The sequence below is a fragment of the Cygnus olor genome, chromosome 8 (genome assembly GCF_009769625.2).
Source record: "Cygnus olor isolate bCygOlo1 chromosome 8, bCygOlo1.pri.v2, whole genome shotgun sequence".
NCBI lineage: Eukaryota > Metazoa > Chordata > Aves > Anseriformes > Anatidae > Cygnus > Cygnus olor.
The window spans coordinates 30,786,381-30,806,466 of NC_049176.1; the positions used below are offsets into that span (position 1 = coordinate 30,786,381).

Here is a 20,086-nt window from a genome sequence, read left to right on the forward strand (position 1 = left end):
TTCTATTGGTGGGTTTTGTGTTGTTTTTTATAGAGGCGAGGGGGGCTATAGTGATTATTTGTAAAGTAATAAGCGATGTAACTTGTTTTGGTCTCTTACAGCATTTGTTACTCTGTTAAACGGAGAGCAGGCTCAAAATGCGATTCGGAAATTTCACCAGTATTCTCTTCGGGGAAAAGAAATATCTGTGCAACTCCAACCAACAGATGCTTTGCTGTGCATCACTAATTTGCCCATTTCATTTACGTTAGAAGAGTTTGAAGAACTTGTGCGTGCTTACGGCAACGTTGAGAGGTGTTTTTTGGTGTATAATGAAGTTACTGGCTATTCCAAGGGCTACGGTTTTGTGGAATATATGAAGAAGGACTCTGCTGCGAAGGCGAGACTGGAACTTCTGGGGAAACAGTTAGACGAGAGCACTCTCTTTGCGCAGTGGATGGATGTGAACCAGCTGACCACAAGTCTTATTCACTCCAAGTGCCTTTGTGTAGATAAATTTCAAAAAGACTACGCTGATTCAAAAGAACTGATGCAGGCTTTCTCACTGAAGTATAAACCTGTATTCTGCCAGGTATGTTGAATATGTATCTTTTGGAAGATCAAGGTCATGATTTAAATTGTTCTGTATTGGTGTACTTCACTGCTTGTAGTCTTATCCTTTTATTTTCCACTTAAGTGGTGAGTGAGCATGCATCTGCATTGCAAAATATGATGTGGTACAACTGTTTTATTGGTCCGGGTTCACAGTGATTGTTACATGTCATCTGGGAATTCTGCAGGAGACCGCTCCTGTTAAGCACCAGTAAAATGTTTATAGCACATCCCCTTCTCATGTATTTTATGGAAAATCATTTTAGAAATATTTTAGAGAGCTTCTAAAGTAAATGTTGCTGATGGTTTTATTGCTCAGTAAAGCAAGCCAGAGTGTGTGAATGCTGTAAGTGCGACAGTTCAGGGAGATCAGGAAGAATATATATATAAAATTAACACATATAAGAAACCTCTGCAAATATTTAATGAGTTTTTCTTTAACTGGGGAGAATGAGTCACTGGGCTTGATGGGGATAGAAGTGCTGCATCTTTTGGAAAGCTTGCAGGTACAGAAGAGGTAGATCCTTACTAGCCTTTGCACATGTAAAGGTTTCCTTTCTGTCTTAATGGCTTGTGAGATACTAGACCACACATAAAATGTTGCTCATAGAAGTGCTGCAGACAAACACACCTAGACAGACAGTAAGAAGAAAGCTTTGTTTGTAGTCGCAGTTGGGTATGATTTCACTTGTTTTTTGTTTTCTTAAGTATCTGGGAAGGCTGCTTAGGGATTAGCTTCAAGGATAAGTAACCAGAGACTTTCGGCATCTAAGACAAGACAGGTCTGTCGGGCTGTCTGGCCTGACCCACCTAGTGCTGTTTTGGAGCCCCAGTAATTTGTTGTCAGCTAACCATATCCATATACTTGCTTCATCCAAGTACATGGGGAGATGAATAAATTGCAAGTAATTCTTTCCAGAAACTGCCCATCCCTTGTTATTTTGTACTCGACTCTGTTTCCCGGATTGAAAGTATCTGACTTCTGCTTCACTTCACTGCTTACTAGGGTAAGCAGCCAGCGCTCCCCAATATTTTCTTCTGAAAGAAGGTATTGCGTGCTGTAATGAAGTCACTTGCCTAATCTTTTTTTAATTAGCTAAATACATCGATGTTTTAAAGTCTTCTAGTATGGGGCATTCTTCCAGCTGTCAGATAATCCAGAGGCTGTTATCAGCTTCCCCAGCAATATTTATCAAGATATGTGTTCTTTAGAGCTCTTTCTGGAGGTGAGTCTTTAGCAATGGCATTGAAGATTTGACAACCCCTCTTTTCTTGAAAATCTCTGAGATTTTTATTTCAGTTGTTACTGTAAGTTTATACAGCCAAACTGTTGGGAATAGGCTGGGGGTTTTTTTCCAGTAAAATCTAGAGAGGTTTTTACTTTTCCGCTTCACAACCAGTGTCAGTGTGTCATTTCTGATCATTTTGGGAATGGATATTTTTGCCTAAGCTTTACTCCCTCCCTTTTCACTCCCATTTTTTTGTTTGATTTAAATCTGCTCATTCTGTTATAAAACTCTGCAAACAAAGGACAGAGCATTGTTTGACAAGTAAGCCTGTTTCCAGTCTGCTTGATTGATCAGTCTGGCATCTTCTGTTGACACTAAATGCAGCCACAGACTTCGGATTCTCCTAAAAGGCAGTATATAGCAGTAGAATTTGCATTGTTACATGTTTCAACAGCTATCATGCAGTCTGATGAATGACATTTTTGTTATTGTAGTCTGAAAAACTGAACAGTAAAGAGTTTATAATTCTTATCCTGAAAAAAAAAAAAATTAAAAAAATGTAGAACACAGCTGTATTTAAATTCTTCTTCTCACCCTTTTTATTCTGTAAAATAACTGTTAAATATGTTTCACAACTCAGGTTCTCCATGAGATTACATGGAAGTTAAGGTGGTAATTCAAGTAGACACAGCATGCATGCCAAATCTAATATGAAGCTATGATACTTATATTTAGCACATTTGAAAAAGAAACATGCTAATTTGGGTAGGCATTAACATAGGACGTCAACTTTTAGCAAAGTATTTTGCAGGGAATAGGTGAAAATATTTCAGGACGGTTCCTGAAATTCTCCGTTTCGCTCAGTGTGTTGTGAAATGTTGTTTCAGTTTGCTCAGGATGAAGACAGCTGTATTGGTGACTTTGCAGTGGTTGAGTACGAAACTGCAGAGCAGGCTGAGAAAGTACAAGAAGTCACCGATGGCATGATTATCAAAGGGAAGAGAATCCAGGTGTCCTACTGTGCTCCAGGAGCGCCAGGCAGAAGCACATTAGCAGCACTTATAGCAGCACAAAGGATGGTAAGATTTTGCAAATCTGTTTTCAGAATGGGTTTGTTATACCTTGAGCAACATGAGTTGTGTCAAAGGGATTCACCACTTTGCATTACAAAAACTAGCCAAGCTTCTGGAAGCCTTAGCTGTTTGGGGTTTTTATTTGGTTGTTATTGTTTTTTATCTAGTCAGCCTAACTCAGTCTCTTTCCTAGGCTAAAGAAGGCAATACACTGCAAAGAGGAAGGCTGAAATATGGCTAGAAGATATTACAAAGTTATACTTGCATAGCTTTGGGATTTTATTAAAATCAATTTTCTGCAAGAGAAGTTGTTCTAGTTCAAAACAAAAGTAAATTGAGGTGGAGACATTTGATGAGCTAAAACAGAGTTTTAGTTTTGGTTTGAAACAGAAAAGAATTTGTCAATTTTAAGATAAATTTCAAGATAGGAGAAATAGTTTAATTTCATGCTCAGTATAGAAGAAAGCTTTTTATACCCACTTGTCATATCAAATTATTTCCTAGAAAATTGGATTTGGTAAGTGTTACAAGAAGCTGTCTTAAAAGTAGAAGCAGAACAGTTTCATTACTTCTGAGAGCTTTAGCCCACATCTTTATAAAAGTGATGCATGGTGCTATTACAAGATAGCACGAGTTGTTGTTGTTAACACTGCATTTCATATCCTCCTTTATTGATAACACTTCCTTGGTTAAAAGGGAAAAAAGAAATGCCTCTCAGGAAAATAATACGCTTGAAGTTTTGGAGGAGTAGTTAGTTGTTTCCTTTGAGGGAAAGGGAGCAGGGAACTGGGAAGCAGATGTTTGGATTATTTTTTTGTGTAAAAAGAAATATGTACATTAATGTCACACAACTTTTAGCTCTTTGTGATCCGAGAAATAATAATTTGTAATGTGTAAGTTGCCATGTTGACCTATGATTTATACCTTTTTTTTTACTCCAAAAAATCTTGGAGAGAGGGTGAAAACATCGAGATGCTGTTAAATATGTTAGGGAGCAACAGAAAAAGTGTGAAAGTAGAAACGTAGACAAGGCGAAGAAAGACAGGTGAGAAAGACAACATGCGTGTTACCTGAGGAGAGGTAGTGCTGGAAAGTATTGTCAGTTAGCTCTAGAGAACAAACGTGGAAGGAGTTAATTGTTTGGGTTGGCACGTGGATGTTCAAACTTCAATCTTTACGATACCTTATTCAAGGAAATTGAATTTTTCCAGGGATGTAAATGCATTCTTTGTTATCTCCTGTTTGTAACATTTTTGTATCTCTCAATTTGAGATGAGAAACAATAGAAAAGGATTGCTTCCAGAGCCGAATGCAGTGCAGATTATGAAAAGTTTTAATAATCCAGCAATGTTGCAAATACTGCTGCAGCCCCAGTTGCGTGGACATGCTGTTAAACCTGGTAAGTTGTTTTACAAAGGGGTTAATAAAGAAACCCTGTTCTTAGTGAGACAAGGCTTTCTGCAAAGGAGAGAAGCACCCATACTCTTTCAAAATCTGTGCAGGCACTGTTTCAGTGTGTCTGTGTAGATACTTTTTTACATTTTATAAAAGCAAAAGCGAGAGATGGTTTGATAGGCTATTGTGTCTGGGTAGAATATAGTGTTACCTATAGAAATGTTCTTACATTAATTCTGTGGTCTCTCAGTGTCATTTAGAATTAAGCTTAAAATGAAATATCTTTTGCAGATTTAATTAAAATTGCAACTTTAAATCTGATTTGGGATCTGAATTTGCAGTCCGAGAGTCTCTCCTCTTGACTCGAGTTTAAAGTCATTATTCGCTTGTATGCTACCGTAGTTGTACACAACAGTAAGAACAGCATTAGCCCAAAACATTCTCTGCCTTCCCATTAGGATGGATGTGAATAAATGTTTTAAGTAATCATCATATTCCACATAGTGAAGGTATTAGGAATAGGCGTGGAGACGGATAATTTGAAGACTCAAGTGGAGGACAGCTAAGTTTGTGATGTAAATACTGTATTGCTTCTCACTTTTCCGTTTTTACAATAACATCAGAAGATACAAAGACACTGTGTGGGAAGTGACTATGTGTTTCAAAGCACCTTGGCTAATGCCCTGGTCTGGCAATCAGCTGCAGGCATTTCTGCCTTGGAGCTAAACTGCCAGCTTTAGAGGAGCTCCAGGAAAGTACTTTTGATCTCTAATGTGTTGTTAATTGCAGATCAAAGCTGGCTGTATTGAAAAGTTTCATTATAATGCCCCACAGTATACTGGAAAGTTTTGCGGATACCAAATCTAAAAAATATAGAATAACTATTATAAAGATCATTACTTGCCTAACTTATAAAGTCACTGCAACTCTTTCTTGTTTCTAAAACAGTTCTTGGAGCATCTGCAGGTTTTCCTCACCTTATAAATACGGCAGTTGGCCCTCCTTTTTTACAGCTGAATAAAGTTCATCAGGTAGGCATCAAAACAGCTATTTCTGGAGATCTCAGCATGAAAAAAATATTTTAAAACTTTCAAAAAAATGCAACTAAGAGCAAGTGAGCTTACTAAAGCAGTCTTTTAAAAAACACACTCTATGATGAGGTTCTTATGGGGATGTAAGAGCAGCAGACTGTGCTTGCTATTCACAAGTGACTTATTTTACCTTACCTTAGCTTTTTATTTGCTAACACCTGCTGATGTAGCAACAACTGGAAAAAAAAAAAAGTCAAGCTACTTACACGTGCTTCATACAGAGACTTAATTGTTTTATTTTATTCAAGCCAAGAAGTTTAGCATCGATGTTTTCATTTTAAAGCTCAAAAGAACCAAAATGTGCTATATATGCCATAAAAATAGTAACTTGCAAATGTTAGCTCTTAGCAAAAAAATGAACAAACAACAACAACAACAAAAACAAAGCCAAAACAAAACAAAAGACTATAGGCTGCTTCAAGTGTTCTCAGAGTATCTGTAATTCAGTGTAAAGTTGATGGGATTTCCATATGGACTCTGGAATTTCTGAAAGACCCTATAAGGGATATTGGGGATGACCTTGTCCTAGGAAGTGGTGAGGAGAACAGGCTAATGTGGCACCCATAACCACAGCAGTTCATTTGGCCAGTAGCCAGCGTAGCTTCCACCTTATATTGAGGTTCTGTCAGAGATTTCTCCAGCTCTGCCAGGAGCCAAAATATGCCATTAATGTTAACAGAGGGGGATATTCCTAAGTATCTTTGAGGGACTAGTCAATTGCTTTGACTTAACTATTTCTGATGTTTCAGAAATTCCCCATCTAAAAATCCACTTCGTTATTAGTTCTTATTTGTGCTGTTCTTCTGGCAAACATAGACTTAATAGATCTTCAAAAAGACTAAATTAAAATACGGAGTTACTCATTATATTAAGTATATTTAGCTTTTCTGTTTCTTCTCTGCTAAAAAAACACAGGGTGAATATATCCATTATGCATGTGAAATATGTTATTTAATTTTCCCCCATCAAATGAATTGCTTTTGTCCTCTTCAATGAAAAAAATATATCATCATTTGCTTGTACTTCTTGTATTTAAATGACATTTTCAATTGGTATATTTAGTTGCTGGGGCTCTCTCTTGGAGAATCTATGCTTCCTTGGAAGGCAATGTGAATGTTTTCTAATCACAGCTGGAGAGAGGCATGTTCTACAGAGCTAACAGTGTGATTGATGATGATCCAATGTTTTTGGCTTAGAGTACTGTAGCCAAACAACTTAGTTCTTTCTTTTTGGATAGACTTACTTGTCTAATTCACTTCCAGGGAGCCTCCTGTCATTTAATTAGCTCCAAACCTGATCTAATAACCTGAATTTTACTGACAGTGATTTGATTATCCCAGATCCTTCTATTAGGCACGTTTTTCTGTTATTCGGTGACTTATTTCAGAGTATTCTCTAAAGCCAGAGAACCAGGTCACTGTTGTTACTGTCCCGAAATTCAGTATACAGCATACAAGAACAAACAGTGTCTTGGCTTAACTCTCCCCACCACCTCCTCAGACGCACACTGATTCAGCTTCCTGTATATCTTGCTTTTGCTGTTTTATGTTCAAAGTTTTGTAAAGTAATTTAATGAGTATAAACAATATTTTTAGAATAACTGTGCCACAACATTATGAAATAACTGATTAAAAAATAGAATCAACAGAGAGAAATTTGAACAAGTAGGTTATTCGTCCAGTACTCTTTCAACTCTGGAGGTAGCATGACTTTTAACTTTTTTCTTTTAATTTCTCTTAGTTACACTTATCATGTGCCAATACAATACGTTTTGAGCTGTTGCAGTGAAGTTTTACTAAGTCTTTATTAACCCAGAGACTTTCTTCTGAGGAATCTAACCAATCTGATTTTCCAGTCTTTTATTTCTGAAAGTTTTGCAGTTGAACTTTTGCATATTTTCTTTATTGATATAACCAAGTTTAGAAAGAACATGCATTAGTGACAATAAACAGCCATGGCTAATTTCTACCGGAAATTGCTAATACAATTAAAATAGCAGAGGCATAACTGATGTATATATGGCCCTTTGTGTTAGACTGCTTGTTTCTGTGTCCAGAATCCAGCACTGCAGCTCATCAGATTTTGTGTGACACTCTAATTTGGTGTATTGTGTTAGGTTTTAAAGAGTTAGAAAACCTCTGAAGGAATTTGTTTAAGAAAAGACCACGTTAAAGGCCTGGAGAGGGTTTACCCTTATGAATTTGACCCTACCACACAGAGATACTTAGGCACGAAAATATGTGTGAGGCGTGTTGCAGGGGACAATAAGATCTGCAAAGCCATACATCCTGAGAGCTGCCATCTTTTTAGCTTCTTTACCTGGCTTTGGTGACCTTTCCTGTATAGGACATTTCAAACCACAAGGAAGGCTATACTGGCTGTGATTTGACATGGTCAGTGCACTGCCATACGAGAAGGTTTGTAGAGCAACTAATGTTTTGTCTGGCAAATCACTCTCAGGAGCTGCTGCCAGGAGAACAGTTTCAAGCCTGTGTTCAGCTAGCATGAATCACAACGTGCTTTTGTGATACAGAGTGGCCGTAAGTCTTCTTTTGAGCCCGAGCACATATTGCTGAATATACCAGTGGCAGAGTCTGACCATGGTGCCCCAAGGTTGTTGATGAAGTGTCTCAATTGTGGTGGCAACCGATGGTCCAGGAACTTTGAATGAAAACTATTAGTATTTGGTAGACTTTATAAATCACAGTGCCAACAAATTGTCAGCTTTTTAATGTTTCTGCAAGAGAGCTTCATGTAGATAATTCCAAATAGAAGAGGGCATAAAAACATATGTGGATATTCCTCTTTGAAAGTAGTGATACTGTTTGGCAACTGCAAAGCAAGGGTTGAGAGTCCCTGCCAATTATAACAGTCCTGGAAATTGTGTAGATGTTTGACAGAGATTATGTATTAGAAATGCAATGCAAGACACAATGCAAACATTAACAAACAATGAAGTCCTTATTCATACAGCTCATAATCCACTGAAGTCCTTGCGTCTCATCTTTCTTACTGGCACGCTGTAGGTAACTCCCATATCTCTGCCTTGCCTAGTCTGTCTGCAGAGGCTTCAAACACATCTAACTTTCCCTGTTGGCTTAGATGCAGGGGCTTCAGTGGAGTCTGGATTATATTTGGACTATACTCTTGATCCTTTAAAAGCCATCAGAAAACATATTTGTGGTTGTGAGGTGAAAAAAATCTCTAGGAGAAAGAGGTTAAAAGAACTTAAAGTCACTTGCTATGAATGAATCAGGAATTTAATTATGTGGAAGAAATAGTTATGTTCCCGTGTTGCATTAATTCAGAAAGTAGTTTAAATTTCTGTAAGCAGTATCATCTGAAAATGTTTCAAGAATATGTTGTTTTCCATGACTGTCAACTGACACTTCTTTTATTAATTTCACAGAATTCAGTTCTAGGCAGTGCGTCTAACTTACTGCTGCAGAGCCCTGCTCACCTGCCATTGCCACAGCAGCAACTGATGAAGATTGAAAATGTCCAGGCCAATAGTGTAAGGTCATCACTTTAATTTTGGCTGTCTTTGGACATTCTTAGAACTAATAAACAATTGTGGTGTGTTTTTTTTTTTCATCTAGTATAATTTAACTATTTAGCATATGTAAAAAGTAACTGAATGTGAAAGTTATAAGAAATAGCTACAGACATTATGTTAATCATTTACACGGTTTTCTGTTCTTCCTTATAGAAACCAGGTTTGCTGGGAGAACCTCCAACAATGCTACTTCAGACAGTATTGGGAATAGGGGTAATGCCATCAGTGACTTCAGGCATGGGAACCCGTGGAGAAGCTCTTAAGTGTAAATGATATTTTATTTCATACCAAATCAGTAAAAATGCTCACCTTGAAATTAAACACCTTACTTTCTCCCACTTTACTAAAAGCAATAATGTCTTTGAACCTTGTTACTGCACAGGAAGGTAGGCATAGAGCTAGACAATAAAGCAAGTCATGTAGCTATATAGTTAGGCAAGTTAACAATGCACATAGCTATGTAACTGGCTTTAGCCTGCTCATCTGGCAGGTTATTGCCATATGAACTTGAAATGCCTTGCTTTGTCGTACCTGACTTATCTCATACTCAGGGAAGAAAGAGTGCACTGTGCCATTTGTTGAATACTTACAGGTATTTTTAAAATCCTGCTTGCTCAGTTACTACCATGCTAGTACATGTGGAATATATTTTTATTCAGGATCAAAATTTTGGGGTTTGTTACTTCAAAGAAGATAAATCTGAGTAGCTGGAGAAGTATTGCAAATAGAGTTTCTTAGCATTCCGTTTATTAAACTTCAATGTCTGATCTATGACAGATATCAATTTTGAATGCAAATTCTTGCGCCAGTGATGCCCTCAATTTTTATGAAGCAAGATGAGTCGTGATACTGCTTGGAGCATCACTCTTGTTTCCTCCACAGAGATGTGTATTCGGCAGTTCCACAAGCAGTTAGGTTAATGGTAGTAGCCAGTAGCAAGGAAAACCTTTCTTCTGGGGAAAAAAAAAAAAGAAACCTGTTCTGAATGTCTAGAATTTACTTTCAGAGGATACTTTCTAGCTGTTTAGTTTGTAAAGAATTTTACTAATGCAAATTGAAGTCAGGGGTTTTCCCTGCTTTCCAGCACAGGACCCTCTAAGGATGTTGTTGAGAGGTTTTTTGAAAGTTAGTAACTTTCTTTTATAGTTTTCTTTAGTTTCCTTTTATAGAATTACCTTTAAATAAAGTTTGCTCCTAGGATGGTAAAAGAAGAAAAACTGTCATCAGAAGTCAGTGTTCTTGTACAGCTGTAAAATAGATCGCTAAGTGTTTTTTTGCATCGCTTAATAAAAACCACAAACAAAATGTACTGATAAATCTTGTCTAACAGAAAAGTTTCTCCATTTATGGTTGACTGCAGCATCTAATCTGCCTACAATTCAAACAGCAGCAGCAGCAGGGATGGGCATGTTGCCATTCTTTCCGAATCAGCACATTGTTGGACAAGCTATACCAGGGCAAAATAACGCTCCAGAGAAACAATCAACTACCGAAGCGGTTGTCTCGGGATCACAGCCTTATCATCAGACCTTAACAAATCTTCCTGCAGGAGCCTTGCGGGCTGGTCATGCCAAACAACAAAATCAACTAAAAAGCACTGATACAAGTTTGGGGGTAAGAAACATTAAATATAATTGGTTCCTTTTCTTGTGGTGCTTTTCATTGTTTTTTCTTGCGTGGGGATTTGTTTGTTTGTTTGTTTGTTTTTGAATAACCTTTAGAGTTAACTGCGACTGCTTATTGTATTTCTTCACTAAAATTTGTTAGATCACAGGATCATTCATGAGACATTTTAAGGTCATTTCAGTTATGAATTATAGAGAGAGAACAATAATGCTCTTTGGTGGTCCAAATGAATTAACAAAGGAATCTTTTACAGTGCTAGAGGGTTTTTTTTTCCCCTGTGTATGTCTCATAGTATTTGATGATGCAAATATCTCAAGGGCAGTGTCCCTTTTAAAGACTGAAAATTGAACTTGTGGTTGAATGACATGACTAATCAGGAGCAATTCTGCTGGTACATGGGGCCTTTGGGTTTCCAGATGGTGCATGTTGTGTGTGTGTGTAAATAGTCCACTTTTAATCTGTACACATTTAGGCATAGCTGACATTTTCTTAGTCTAAAATCAGTTTTAATATTTATTCCCGTGAAGGCAAGAGGGGAATGGGATGGGATTAAAGTTGGATTAAAATGATCCATTGAAATTTTTTCAGCACGTCCTGTCACTAACAGAATTTGGTCTATGCATTTACTTTTTTTTTTTTTTTTTAATAGTATGCATAAGTACTTTGACAAGTTCTTAATTAATTGATACCAGATCTGAGTTTTCCCTATATGTTTTTGGAGCACCTGAAGTGATTAGATTATACACAGTAGTGGTGTCTGCGTTTGCTAGACACCTTTGATCCTACTTTAGAAAGTATGCTTCTTAAATCACTTTTCACTGTAATGAAGTGGGATTTTACCTATGGGTAGATACACTTGGATAAAATACACAGTGTGTTTGTGTATAAATATATAAAATCAGTGTTTTATTTCTGCCTTTCATTTAGTTAAAAGGAAATGTAATTAAACCATTAGAAGTCTAGATACTCCATTTATTTCTATGAATACATACGTTTATCAGGAAAAGTTCTTTTTGGAAATCCTGGTAGATGTTTTAATTGTCTCCTTTTCTGCAGCAGTAGACAGATGTCCCAATTAGCAAAAATCACTTCCTTTGCAAGACATCCACAAGCCCTGTCCTGATACTGAACAGTCGTACTATCTCAAATGCCTGTTTTTGCATCGAGAGAGAGGATTTCAGCACTCTAAAGTTTTTTGTGTTCAAAAACCATGCTCACAGTTTTTGAAAAGTTGATGATTTAATGCTATTTTACTGAAAATAGCATTAATCCATTAAAGTAATGGAGTTTTTCTTTAATGGGCTTTGAAAAAATGAGCAGACTAAATGTAGAGTAGAATGCTTTGTAAACATCTTTGAGCTCTGTTATTTCAGACAAGCTATGTAACTTGCCATAGCTACTTATTTCCTCCGTCTTTCTGGTGTTTTTTCTAATGCTGTGCATAAATCTCTTGCTCATACACGTAATGTAATGTTTTGTCTTACCCAGCCACTCAGTTATTGAAACCAGCAGCTGCTGGCAATGATTTTTCCCTTGGAATGAGCTTTGCTTTTCTCTCCCATTACACTCTGTCTATAGCTACAGATTTTCTTCTCTTCCACAGAGAGCTCTTCCCTGTCAAGGGGACATAAGCGGGTAGTGTACCCTTCCTAGTCCCTCATAGGAAAACACTCTGGTGGTTTGGAGAAGTGAGTCAGTTCTGATGCTTCATTTCCACTCATAAACATTTTCCTCTTTCAAGTAAGGGTTTATAAATAGAGTGATTGGTAAGATGTGTTATAATGGCAGATCGCAGATGGTATCATCTCTCCAGGCCAGGGTTCATTTGTCCTTCATTTGCTTGTGTCTGGGGGACTAGAGTTGGTTTTGTCCTGGCCATGTACAAAATGCTAACTACCTGCATCTGGAGGCATTATGGTGGTTATTATGCATTTACTTGAATGTAAAAGGTTTTTTTTTGTTGTTGTTTAATATCTTTTAGTAACTTACAGTCTAAAGAGAAACATTCCTACAAAATCATTTGTCAAAAAAATGTAGGCAACGTTTCCAGATAGTTGTCCCCAGTATTTATTTTAATAGTTTGTCCTGTTACATTTCAGAGGGCTAGACTTTTTTCAAAATCATGCAGAGATACTTATCTTATTTCTGACAACTCTTGTATGAACATAATGCACACTGATCTGTCCAATTATTTCACAGACTCCTTTGAAAAAACAGACTTCACTACTAGGAGAACCGCCAAAAGAAATACGTCTTAGTACCAACCCCTACTTGAATTTGGCAAGTGTGTTGCCTGGTATATGTCTTCCAGGTAAGCAAACATTCATCAGTTTTAGCTGAAAATTTCCTCAATTCAAATGTACAAATCATTCTTCTGTTCGGCAGGTGATTCCAGTGACCACAGCATTTATCTTTAAGCAAATATTGAATTCTGTCTTAAAATCACAATGTAGTGTATCCTCATAGTTAATATTTTATGTGAGAAGGGTAGATTTTCAGAGCTGATGGGCTAGCTTGATATAGATAAACTTGTAGAAATCCGTTCCATAATTTGTAGCACAGTTTTAAGCATGTCCTAATCTGAATTAGCGAATTTCTGTTGTCATCCCAGGATACTGCTATTACATTAGTGCAACCTAATTTGTGAAATTTATGTGAACTGTGTATATTCATTATGTTACAAACAGCGATTGCCAGCAAAGCCTCCAGTCCACCACAGCAGACTGGACTTCCGAACAACATCGTGGATGCTGCTGTTTCTCAGGGAGCTACATCACAACACGGAATGGAAAATTATTTTAATTACTCCCAACAGCATGGAGAGTACACACAGGTACGTCGTTTTGCAGCACTTTGTTTTGAAGCCTGGTTTGTCACTCAGAGCTCTGGTAGCAGGATTGTTGGCAGGCTGCTCAGAGATCCCTGCCTGAGTTGCTCGTTGTTTTTCTCTGTGTACCTACCTTTAATGCACCTCTCGGTACGCGTGGTCTGATAGCCCTGCATGCAGTTGAACAGCATTGCCCAACATCACGAATCACTCTTAAGGAGTCCTAGGCTTTCCTACAACCGAAGCCCACCCTTTTTGTTCAGAATGAACCTTGTAAGTCCTCTTCGCTGGTAGCTTATCTCTTTCAGTGGTGCAGAATAGATTTAGCACAAAGTATACCTGATGTCACTCACAAAAAGCCCTGGTGCGTTCCCTGCTGCGAGGTCATAACTGCTGGAAGATTGCTTCTTCAGAACCTGAATTCAGTACAGTCAGCTGAAATAATTATTCTCTTACAAATTCCATCTTGGCTTTTGTCTCTTTTCAAAACCACGAAGTTTTTCTCTTTCCCTTCCCAAGACAGTTTTAAAGTTTTCTTGAGCTTTGGCTAGATCCCAGAGAAGAGTGTGTTCTGTGTACCAGAAGTTCTTGTGTAGCTTTGGGAATTTGTATAGCCTCTGCCAGCTGGATTCACTGCTTGGGATTTCTTCCCTGTGTGTACCGTTTGGTGGTCAGAGCACGGCCATGAAGGTGATGGGCTGCCCCTGGTCTGGAGAACGTTTTGTGGTAATACCGAAAGCAATGCAGAATCACAGCAGGGCCCCCCCCGGGCAGGGCCCAGCCCCAGGTGGCCCCGGAGCTCCCCCCGAGGACCCCCAGCACCTCCCAGGCCATGCCCAGGGCCTCCTGTCCTGGCACCGTGGAGCAGAGCCCAGCCCCATCCTTCCCGCACCTCCCGTCAGGTGCTGGTGGGCACGGGGGGATCCCCCCGAGCCTCCTCTCAAGATCCTCCAGAAGGATTTCACAGACATTGGGATGCTTTGTGAAACAACATTTCTATATTTTTGTTAGCCAGTGTAGAAATGCAGTATACAAAACAAATACGAGAACTGGACTGTAGAACAGGTGCTCCATAAAAAATCGTGGGTGTGCTCTGAGACACCCACCCTGACCGTGCTTAGCTCTCTTCCTGCCCTGTCCCAGTGTTCCCTCTTCCCCAGAGTCTCCTGATCTCTCATCCCACAGCAGGCAGACAGAAACACGCTGTGCTCCCTTCTCCTCTCCTGGGCTGATGGTGAGGAACCCTGCCTTGCCCCAGGACTTCTGCGGGTAGAGCAGGGCTGCTGTGAGGGTCTGTGGGGTCTGGAGGACAGAGAGCAGGCGTGCAGGTGGGCACGGGGTTGCTCTGTGTTAGGAGGGTGTCCCCTCAGCCAGGAGGGTTGGCAGGGATGGGGTCACTGCGCGGCGTTCATTGCAGTGGGGACCTTTGGTGGGCCAGGCTCCCACTGAGATCGGGTCTGGTGACAAGTGTGGGTCAGAGGAGCAGGGGACGTGACCCACGGGCGGTTGTCGTGTGTATCATGCAAGCACTAACGTCATCTTGAATATTTTTGTTGTCTGATTGTTGGCTTTAAGTTCATTTTGATGCCTCCTGGAGGTAGTTTGCATCCCCAAATCCTTGAAATGTGCTGTCAAAAAGTTAGTAGTATTGCAGTATTAGAGTACTTAGCGTTACCTTTAGTATTAGAGGCACGAAGAGCTCCAGAGATGTCACGTAGGTGTAGAGATGCCTCTTGCCATCACTCACCTCCATTTGTGCTGTCCGTTCCTCTCGTGTAACAGCAATGACCAAGTGCTTGCACCCACTGCAAGGCAGCGGTGCCTCGGGTATCTTTATGCACTTCACATAGTTTTAAATGTTTGGATTGAGTTTTATCGTTCATGTTAACCGTGTTTTGATGCTTCTTTGAGAGCTTTGCCTTTAATTCATTCTTATGTCCCATGAGGTCATAAGAAGTGTTTTAATTTAAGGGGATCTTAGTAGACAGCTAATGGGAAGAGGTTTTTTCCTCCTTTATAGGAGGCTGCTCAGCAGTGGTATCAGCATTATGCTCAGGCATATAACTCTACCCAGGCAAGAGTCGATGAATTTGAAAATGAAGCCTCTGAGGTGAGAATGAATTTTATTTTCTTCATGTCTCTGCTGGCTGTTTCTTCCCTCAGCCCTACGGGTGCTTTAGGACTCTGGACACTGCTGCACGTGTTGCTACCAGGAGGGCGGCCCTGCCCCGCTCCCTCTGCAGGGTGCCCCGGCACAGCCACTCTCCAGGATCCGTACTCACGATGCCCGCTGTTCCTCTCCTTAAATCCCTCCATCTGAAGTTACCTACTCCGTTCAGGAGGATATTAAAATACTCCTACGGAGAAACAGTAGACCGTAACGTTATTTCTCAGGGTGTCTGTTGAAGGACTGCCCCGGGCCATTTTATAGCCCTAGGTTTGTGTGAACAATGAGGACACTTTTTTTTTAAAGGAATTGTGTAAAGTAAAAAAAAAAAAAAAAAAAGAAATCCTACATTTTGCTGAAGAACTTGCTGCATGCCTGAGCTGCTGTGAATTGTGCACTTGTGTTTTTAGCAACAGAGTGGGACTCAGATATTTTTCTACCTGCTCGGTGCTCATTACTGTATCGAGTAAACATGAATGCTTGAACCTATTTTCTTTCACATGGTGGTTTATCACGGATCCCATTCTGCATTTAGGAATCTACAGGTGGATCTTACCCAGACTACAGTACCTGCTTGCAGGTCATGCCTACATTTTACAGTGGAGCCCAGGGATCATACCAGCCAGGCAGCTTGCAGCTTCCTCCACAAAACCAATTAAATAAGGTGAGAGGAGATCCCGAGCAGAGCGGTTGCAGATGCAGCCCGAGCTACAGCTGCTGGTGGAAGCGTTCCTATTTGTCTTATGCTGCCACCAAGTGGCTAAGTGGTAAAGGAGAGGGTTTTGGAGGCCCAGCTGTGCCGAGTCCTTTCCCCAGCCTCAACAGGAAAAATAAAATGCTTTTTGTAGACTTTGGACCCGTGACAAACGAAGGCAGAGCTTTTCCGCCGCGTCACAGCCAGTCAGGATCCAGAGTAGCTCGGGAGCACACACGGCTCCTGGTGGATGTGATGGATGAAATCCGTGGTAGGGTAGATCCCTTTGGAGCCTCCGGCACCTAAAGGATGAGTGCCCACCAGGCACCAAAACCCACGGGCAGGGACAGGTCGGACATTTGTCAACAAACTCCTGGGAAAGATCGAATCCATGAGGGCCAACCTGCAGAAGTGCCTCGAAGTAGGCAGGTGAAGGAGGAGGTGAACAGAGGGTGAGGAGGTGGTTCGCGCTGGTTTCAGATGGCTTTTGTCTGACGTGCAGACAGGGCCGTGTTTTGCAGTGAGTGCCCTTGGGGTGAAAGCTCTGGAGTGGAGTGATTAGGTTATGGCAGCGTGCGGGTGGGTCACCTGCAGCCAGCACTCTGTAATAGTGCGAACCACAGCCTGGGAGGGAAAACATGGTAAAATAGCTTGCACTTGAAGTGCATAACGTGTCAGATGCAGCCTGCCTCTGTCAGACTGCGTGAGCAGAGCAGTGTTGGACCCAGCAGACACTTGGTTTTCATTAGTAAAACTGCCGAGGGGTGAGGAAAGGCTATGGGGGGTGAGGACCAGCTTCGAGGAGGCTGTAGGGTTAGACCGACCGGAGGCCGGTTCAGCAGGATGGGAGCGAAAGCTTTCTTCAGTCTGAGTGCAGGTCTGCTCGCCTCCTGAGTGGTGGCGAATCCCTGCGGGGGGGGGGGGGGTCAGCACGTGGTGTCCTGGCATTAAAGACCTCGCATCTCACACTTGGCATGAGATTCCCCTTTTTTTGGAGAAGATACACAAGGAGCAGGCAGCTGTAGGAATTCACAGCTGGGTAGCAGACGAGGCCTGGCTGGAACTGGCTTTGAGATGTTTGGGGATAAAGGTGGGCAAGGCCTGAACGTGTGCAGCCTCTGTCTGCGTGCTGTAAAGGTGGTGCTCTGAGCTCCCCGGCAGCTCTGATACGACTGGAAACTGGAGAATTGTAACGGCATCAGAGAGAAGTTTGGGGTGTGAGTTAGCTGCTGCCTGCCAGTATATTTCCAGTCTGAAGAGGAAAGCTTGCGTGTGAAGGTGATGTTGAGCAGCTTGCCCTACAGTTTGTCTGAGTGCCAGATTCCACAGAAGGCAGAACAAGAGCAATCCCCTGGCACGGGCTGAACAGCAGCAGAATTTGCCTTAACGCCAGGTACTGCGCTCATTCCTAGAGTTAAAAGAGAAATCTCAGTGAGGAGGGCAGGCAGAGAGGCCCGCTGTGCTTTTGTGTGCACTCTCCTTAGCCCTGCAATGCATTTTCCTCCCGCTGCCCTGAGCTGTGTGGCAGAGGCTCAGAGGAGCGGGGCCTTTGTAGGAACCACAGCACCGTGTGCAGGGGCAAAGCTCACGGCCAGCGGCCCCGCAGCTGCTGGAAGTGCGGGAGAGAGGAAGGGGGAAAACCAGAGTCTTTCCTCAAGTAAATTCCTACTTGTGATAATGACAAGTGCTCTCTAAAATGGAGCTGGACATTTGCAAAGGGTAACTTGAGCTGCCACTGTGACCTAGTAAGGGGAGCCTCAGAGGTTTGTTGAGGAATGTTTGGCTCGGAGGCACTCGGTCAGCCTGGCTGTTCTTTTGATAAAGGAATGAGTTTCCCGGTTTGTGAAGCGTGTTACGGTTCCTAAAATATTCATCCCAACAGGAGCCAAACCCCGTATCATCTGATCCAGGAGCCAGACTGGACGCAGACTGCTCGCTGTGCTCGAGCAGGATGTGAACGGGTCAGGGCCCGGTGCTACTAGGGCAGATGGGGCAGGCTTTGAGAGCAAGGTGAGCATCTGAGTCGTCTGGTAATGGAATTAGTGACATGCTGGGGGAAGAGAGAAGTGGCTAACGCTCACCAATGCGGGTGGTGAGCTCTCTCTGTAGCTTCTGTTGCTCTAGGTGCCATGGATTTTGTAATTCCCTGTTCTGATGCCTCCCAAAGGGGAATTGAACATGAGCCTGGGGTGCCCCTGTCGCAGGGCACTGTGGCAGAGTCAGGGGAGCTGCGCCCTCACCAGAAACCCTGTTCGGGTCCGCCAGGACTTTGTGTATTGGTGTGAGGCATTTTGATGAAGTTTTGATGAAACACAACTTTACTGCTCTCTCCTTCTCGTCGGTACCACGTGTAAATTCATGCCTGCGAGCGGCAGGTGGCCGCCCGTAATCCCCAACACAAACACGCTTTGGCACGGCCGGGAAACAAGGCCTTAAAAGTCCTGCTTGCAACGATAGCGGTGCCAGGGCAGGGTGACCTGTTCAGCTCTTCAGGAAAAGCAAGAGGAGCACCGGGTGGCCCACTGGGGACCTGCTTGAGAGGGTGACCGTGCCTGGAGCTGCCATGACGCCGCAGGGTGACAGCATGGCCACTGAGCTGCTGCTTTTTACACGCGCATCGTGGAGCACGGCCACCTGGCCCAGCCAGCCCCTTGCCCTCACAAAAATGCATGCACAGCAGGGCACCGGTGCATTTATGGTTGGTTTTTTAGGGAAAGGGCACAACCACTGACTCATGCGCTGTGTATAGCTGGGCTGTAAAGCAGGAGCGGGGCGTTCGGAGTTGGTTGTTGGCTCCTGGTCCTTGGTACTTCACAGACTGGAGCTTTATTTATTGACGCTGTTGCTCTGGATCATGTGTCACTTATTTTCTTCTTGCCCTTAGGTGGCTCCATCGAGAAGTGAGAAGCGAGGCTCTTCGTACCTCATTTCCTCCCCAGAACCTGGCCCGGTGGAGTACATTGGCCAGCAACCTCAGGGCTCAGCCGTACGTTACGCAGAATCCTCTCTGAAAAAAAAACGCGTTTATTGAGACCTAACTAATCTGTCCTGCCTTGACGTGTGAAGGCAGGCTTTTCATACCTCTCCTATTTATTGCTGCCTTAACTTCAGACAAATTTCTTTCTGCGTGGGTTATAAATAATCCCAAGAGGAACAACACTGTGTAATGGGCAAATTCGCCAAGTAACCCGTACGTATTGATCCGACGTTAGCCATTTCTCCGTAATCTGCCTTGCCTTTTGAAGGGATGGAATGGTGTTTCCATTTTTGTCTACCACTGAAATTAACAGTGGGCTGAAACTGACCAAGAGAAGTAACTTGGTAATTGTTGGTAGCTTATCAGCTGAAAGCAATAAAAATACTGAGGAGGGAATGATGAGCCTTTCTCTAGTCCTCACGCTGAGGAATTTAAAAGACAAAGTCTTAATAGTAATTTTTTTCTTATTTTTTTAACTCAGAATGTGGGTTTTTTTTCAAGCTTACTTATCCCAGGATTAAGACTTCTGCATTTACAACCTTTATATTTTTAATATTTCCTCTTAATCCTGGAGTGGAGATATACCAAATGTATCACTAGAGTCGCTGTGATGTTTTCAATAAATGTTTTAAGTAAGATGCTGCACTGTGTGCTGCCTCACAATACTAAATTGTGTTCGGATAGGTGACATCTCAACGATGGAGTAACCTTTATCTGCTTCTAGGCAAAGAATCCACAGCTTTTCCTTGGAGTAAGTAATTTAGTTTGTGAATGGAGCCGAGAGTAAAACAGTGTCTCTGGAGTCTCCTAAAATCTCTGAGTGCAGTTGGTTTGCTGTTCCTGCACCCATCCTCCTCCCA

The 20,086-nt window shown here is 41.7% G+C and overlaps 1 protein-coding gene across 9 annotated transcripts in view; it reads left to right on the forward strand.

Annotated features, from left to right (window-relative positions):
* The window catches only part of RAVER2 (ribonucleoprotein, PTB binding 2), a 35,102-nt gene extending 15,244 nt beyond the window's left edge, over nt 1-19,858 (forward strand). For 2 of the 9 annotated variants that reach the window (XM_040566424.1, XM_040566419.1), the window contains 12 exons: nt 102-571; nt 2,708-2,899; nt 4,166-4,292; nt 5,237-5,319; nt 8,789-8,893; nt 9,089-9,200; nt 10,296-10,549; nt 12,761-12,872; nt 13,249-13,394; nt 15,409-15,498; nt 16,091-16,219; nt 19,134-19,858. In XM_040566424.1, the coding sequence (XP_040422358.1) occupies nt 102-571; nt 2,708-2,899; nt 4,166-4,292; nt 5,237-5,319; nt 8,789-8,893; nt 9,089-9,200; nt 10,296-10,549; nt 12,761-12,872; nt 13,249-13,394; nt 15,409-15,498; nt 16,091-16,219; nt 19,134-19,280 (1,967 nt within the window). In that variant the 3' untranslated portion in view covers nt 19,281-19,858. The remainder of the gene's footprint in view (nt 1-101; nt 572-2,707; nt 2,900-4,165; nt 4,293-5,236; nt 5,320-8,788; nt 8,894-9,088; nt 9,201-10,295; nt 10,550-12,760; nt 12,873-13,248; nt 13,395-15,408; nt 15,499-16,090; nt 16,220-19,133) is intronic. The other 7 variants (XM_040566416.1, XM_040566417.1, XM_040566418.1 and 4 more) reach the window with 7 other exon arrangements.
* The last annotated feature ends 228 nt before the right edge of the window (nt 19,859-20,086 follow it).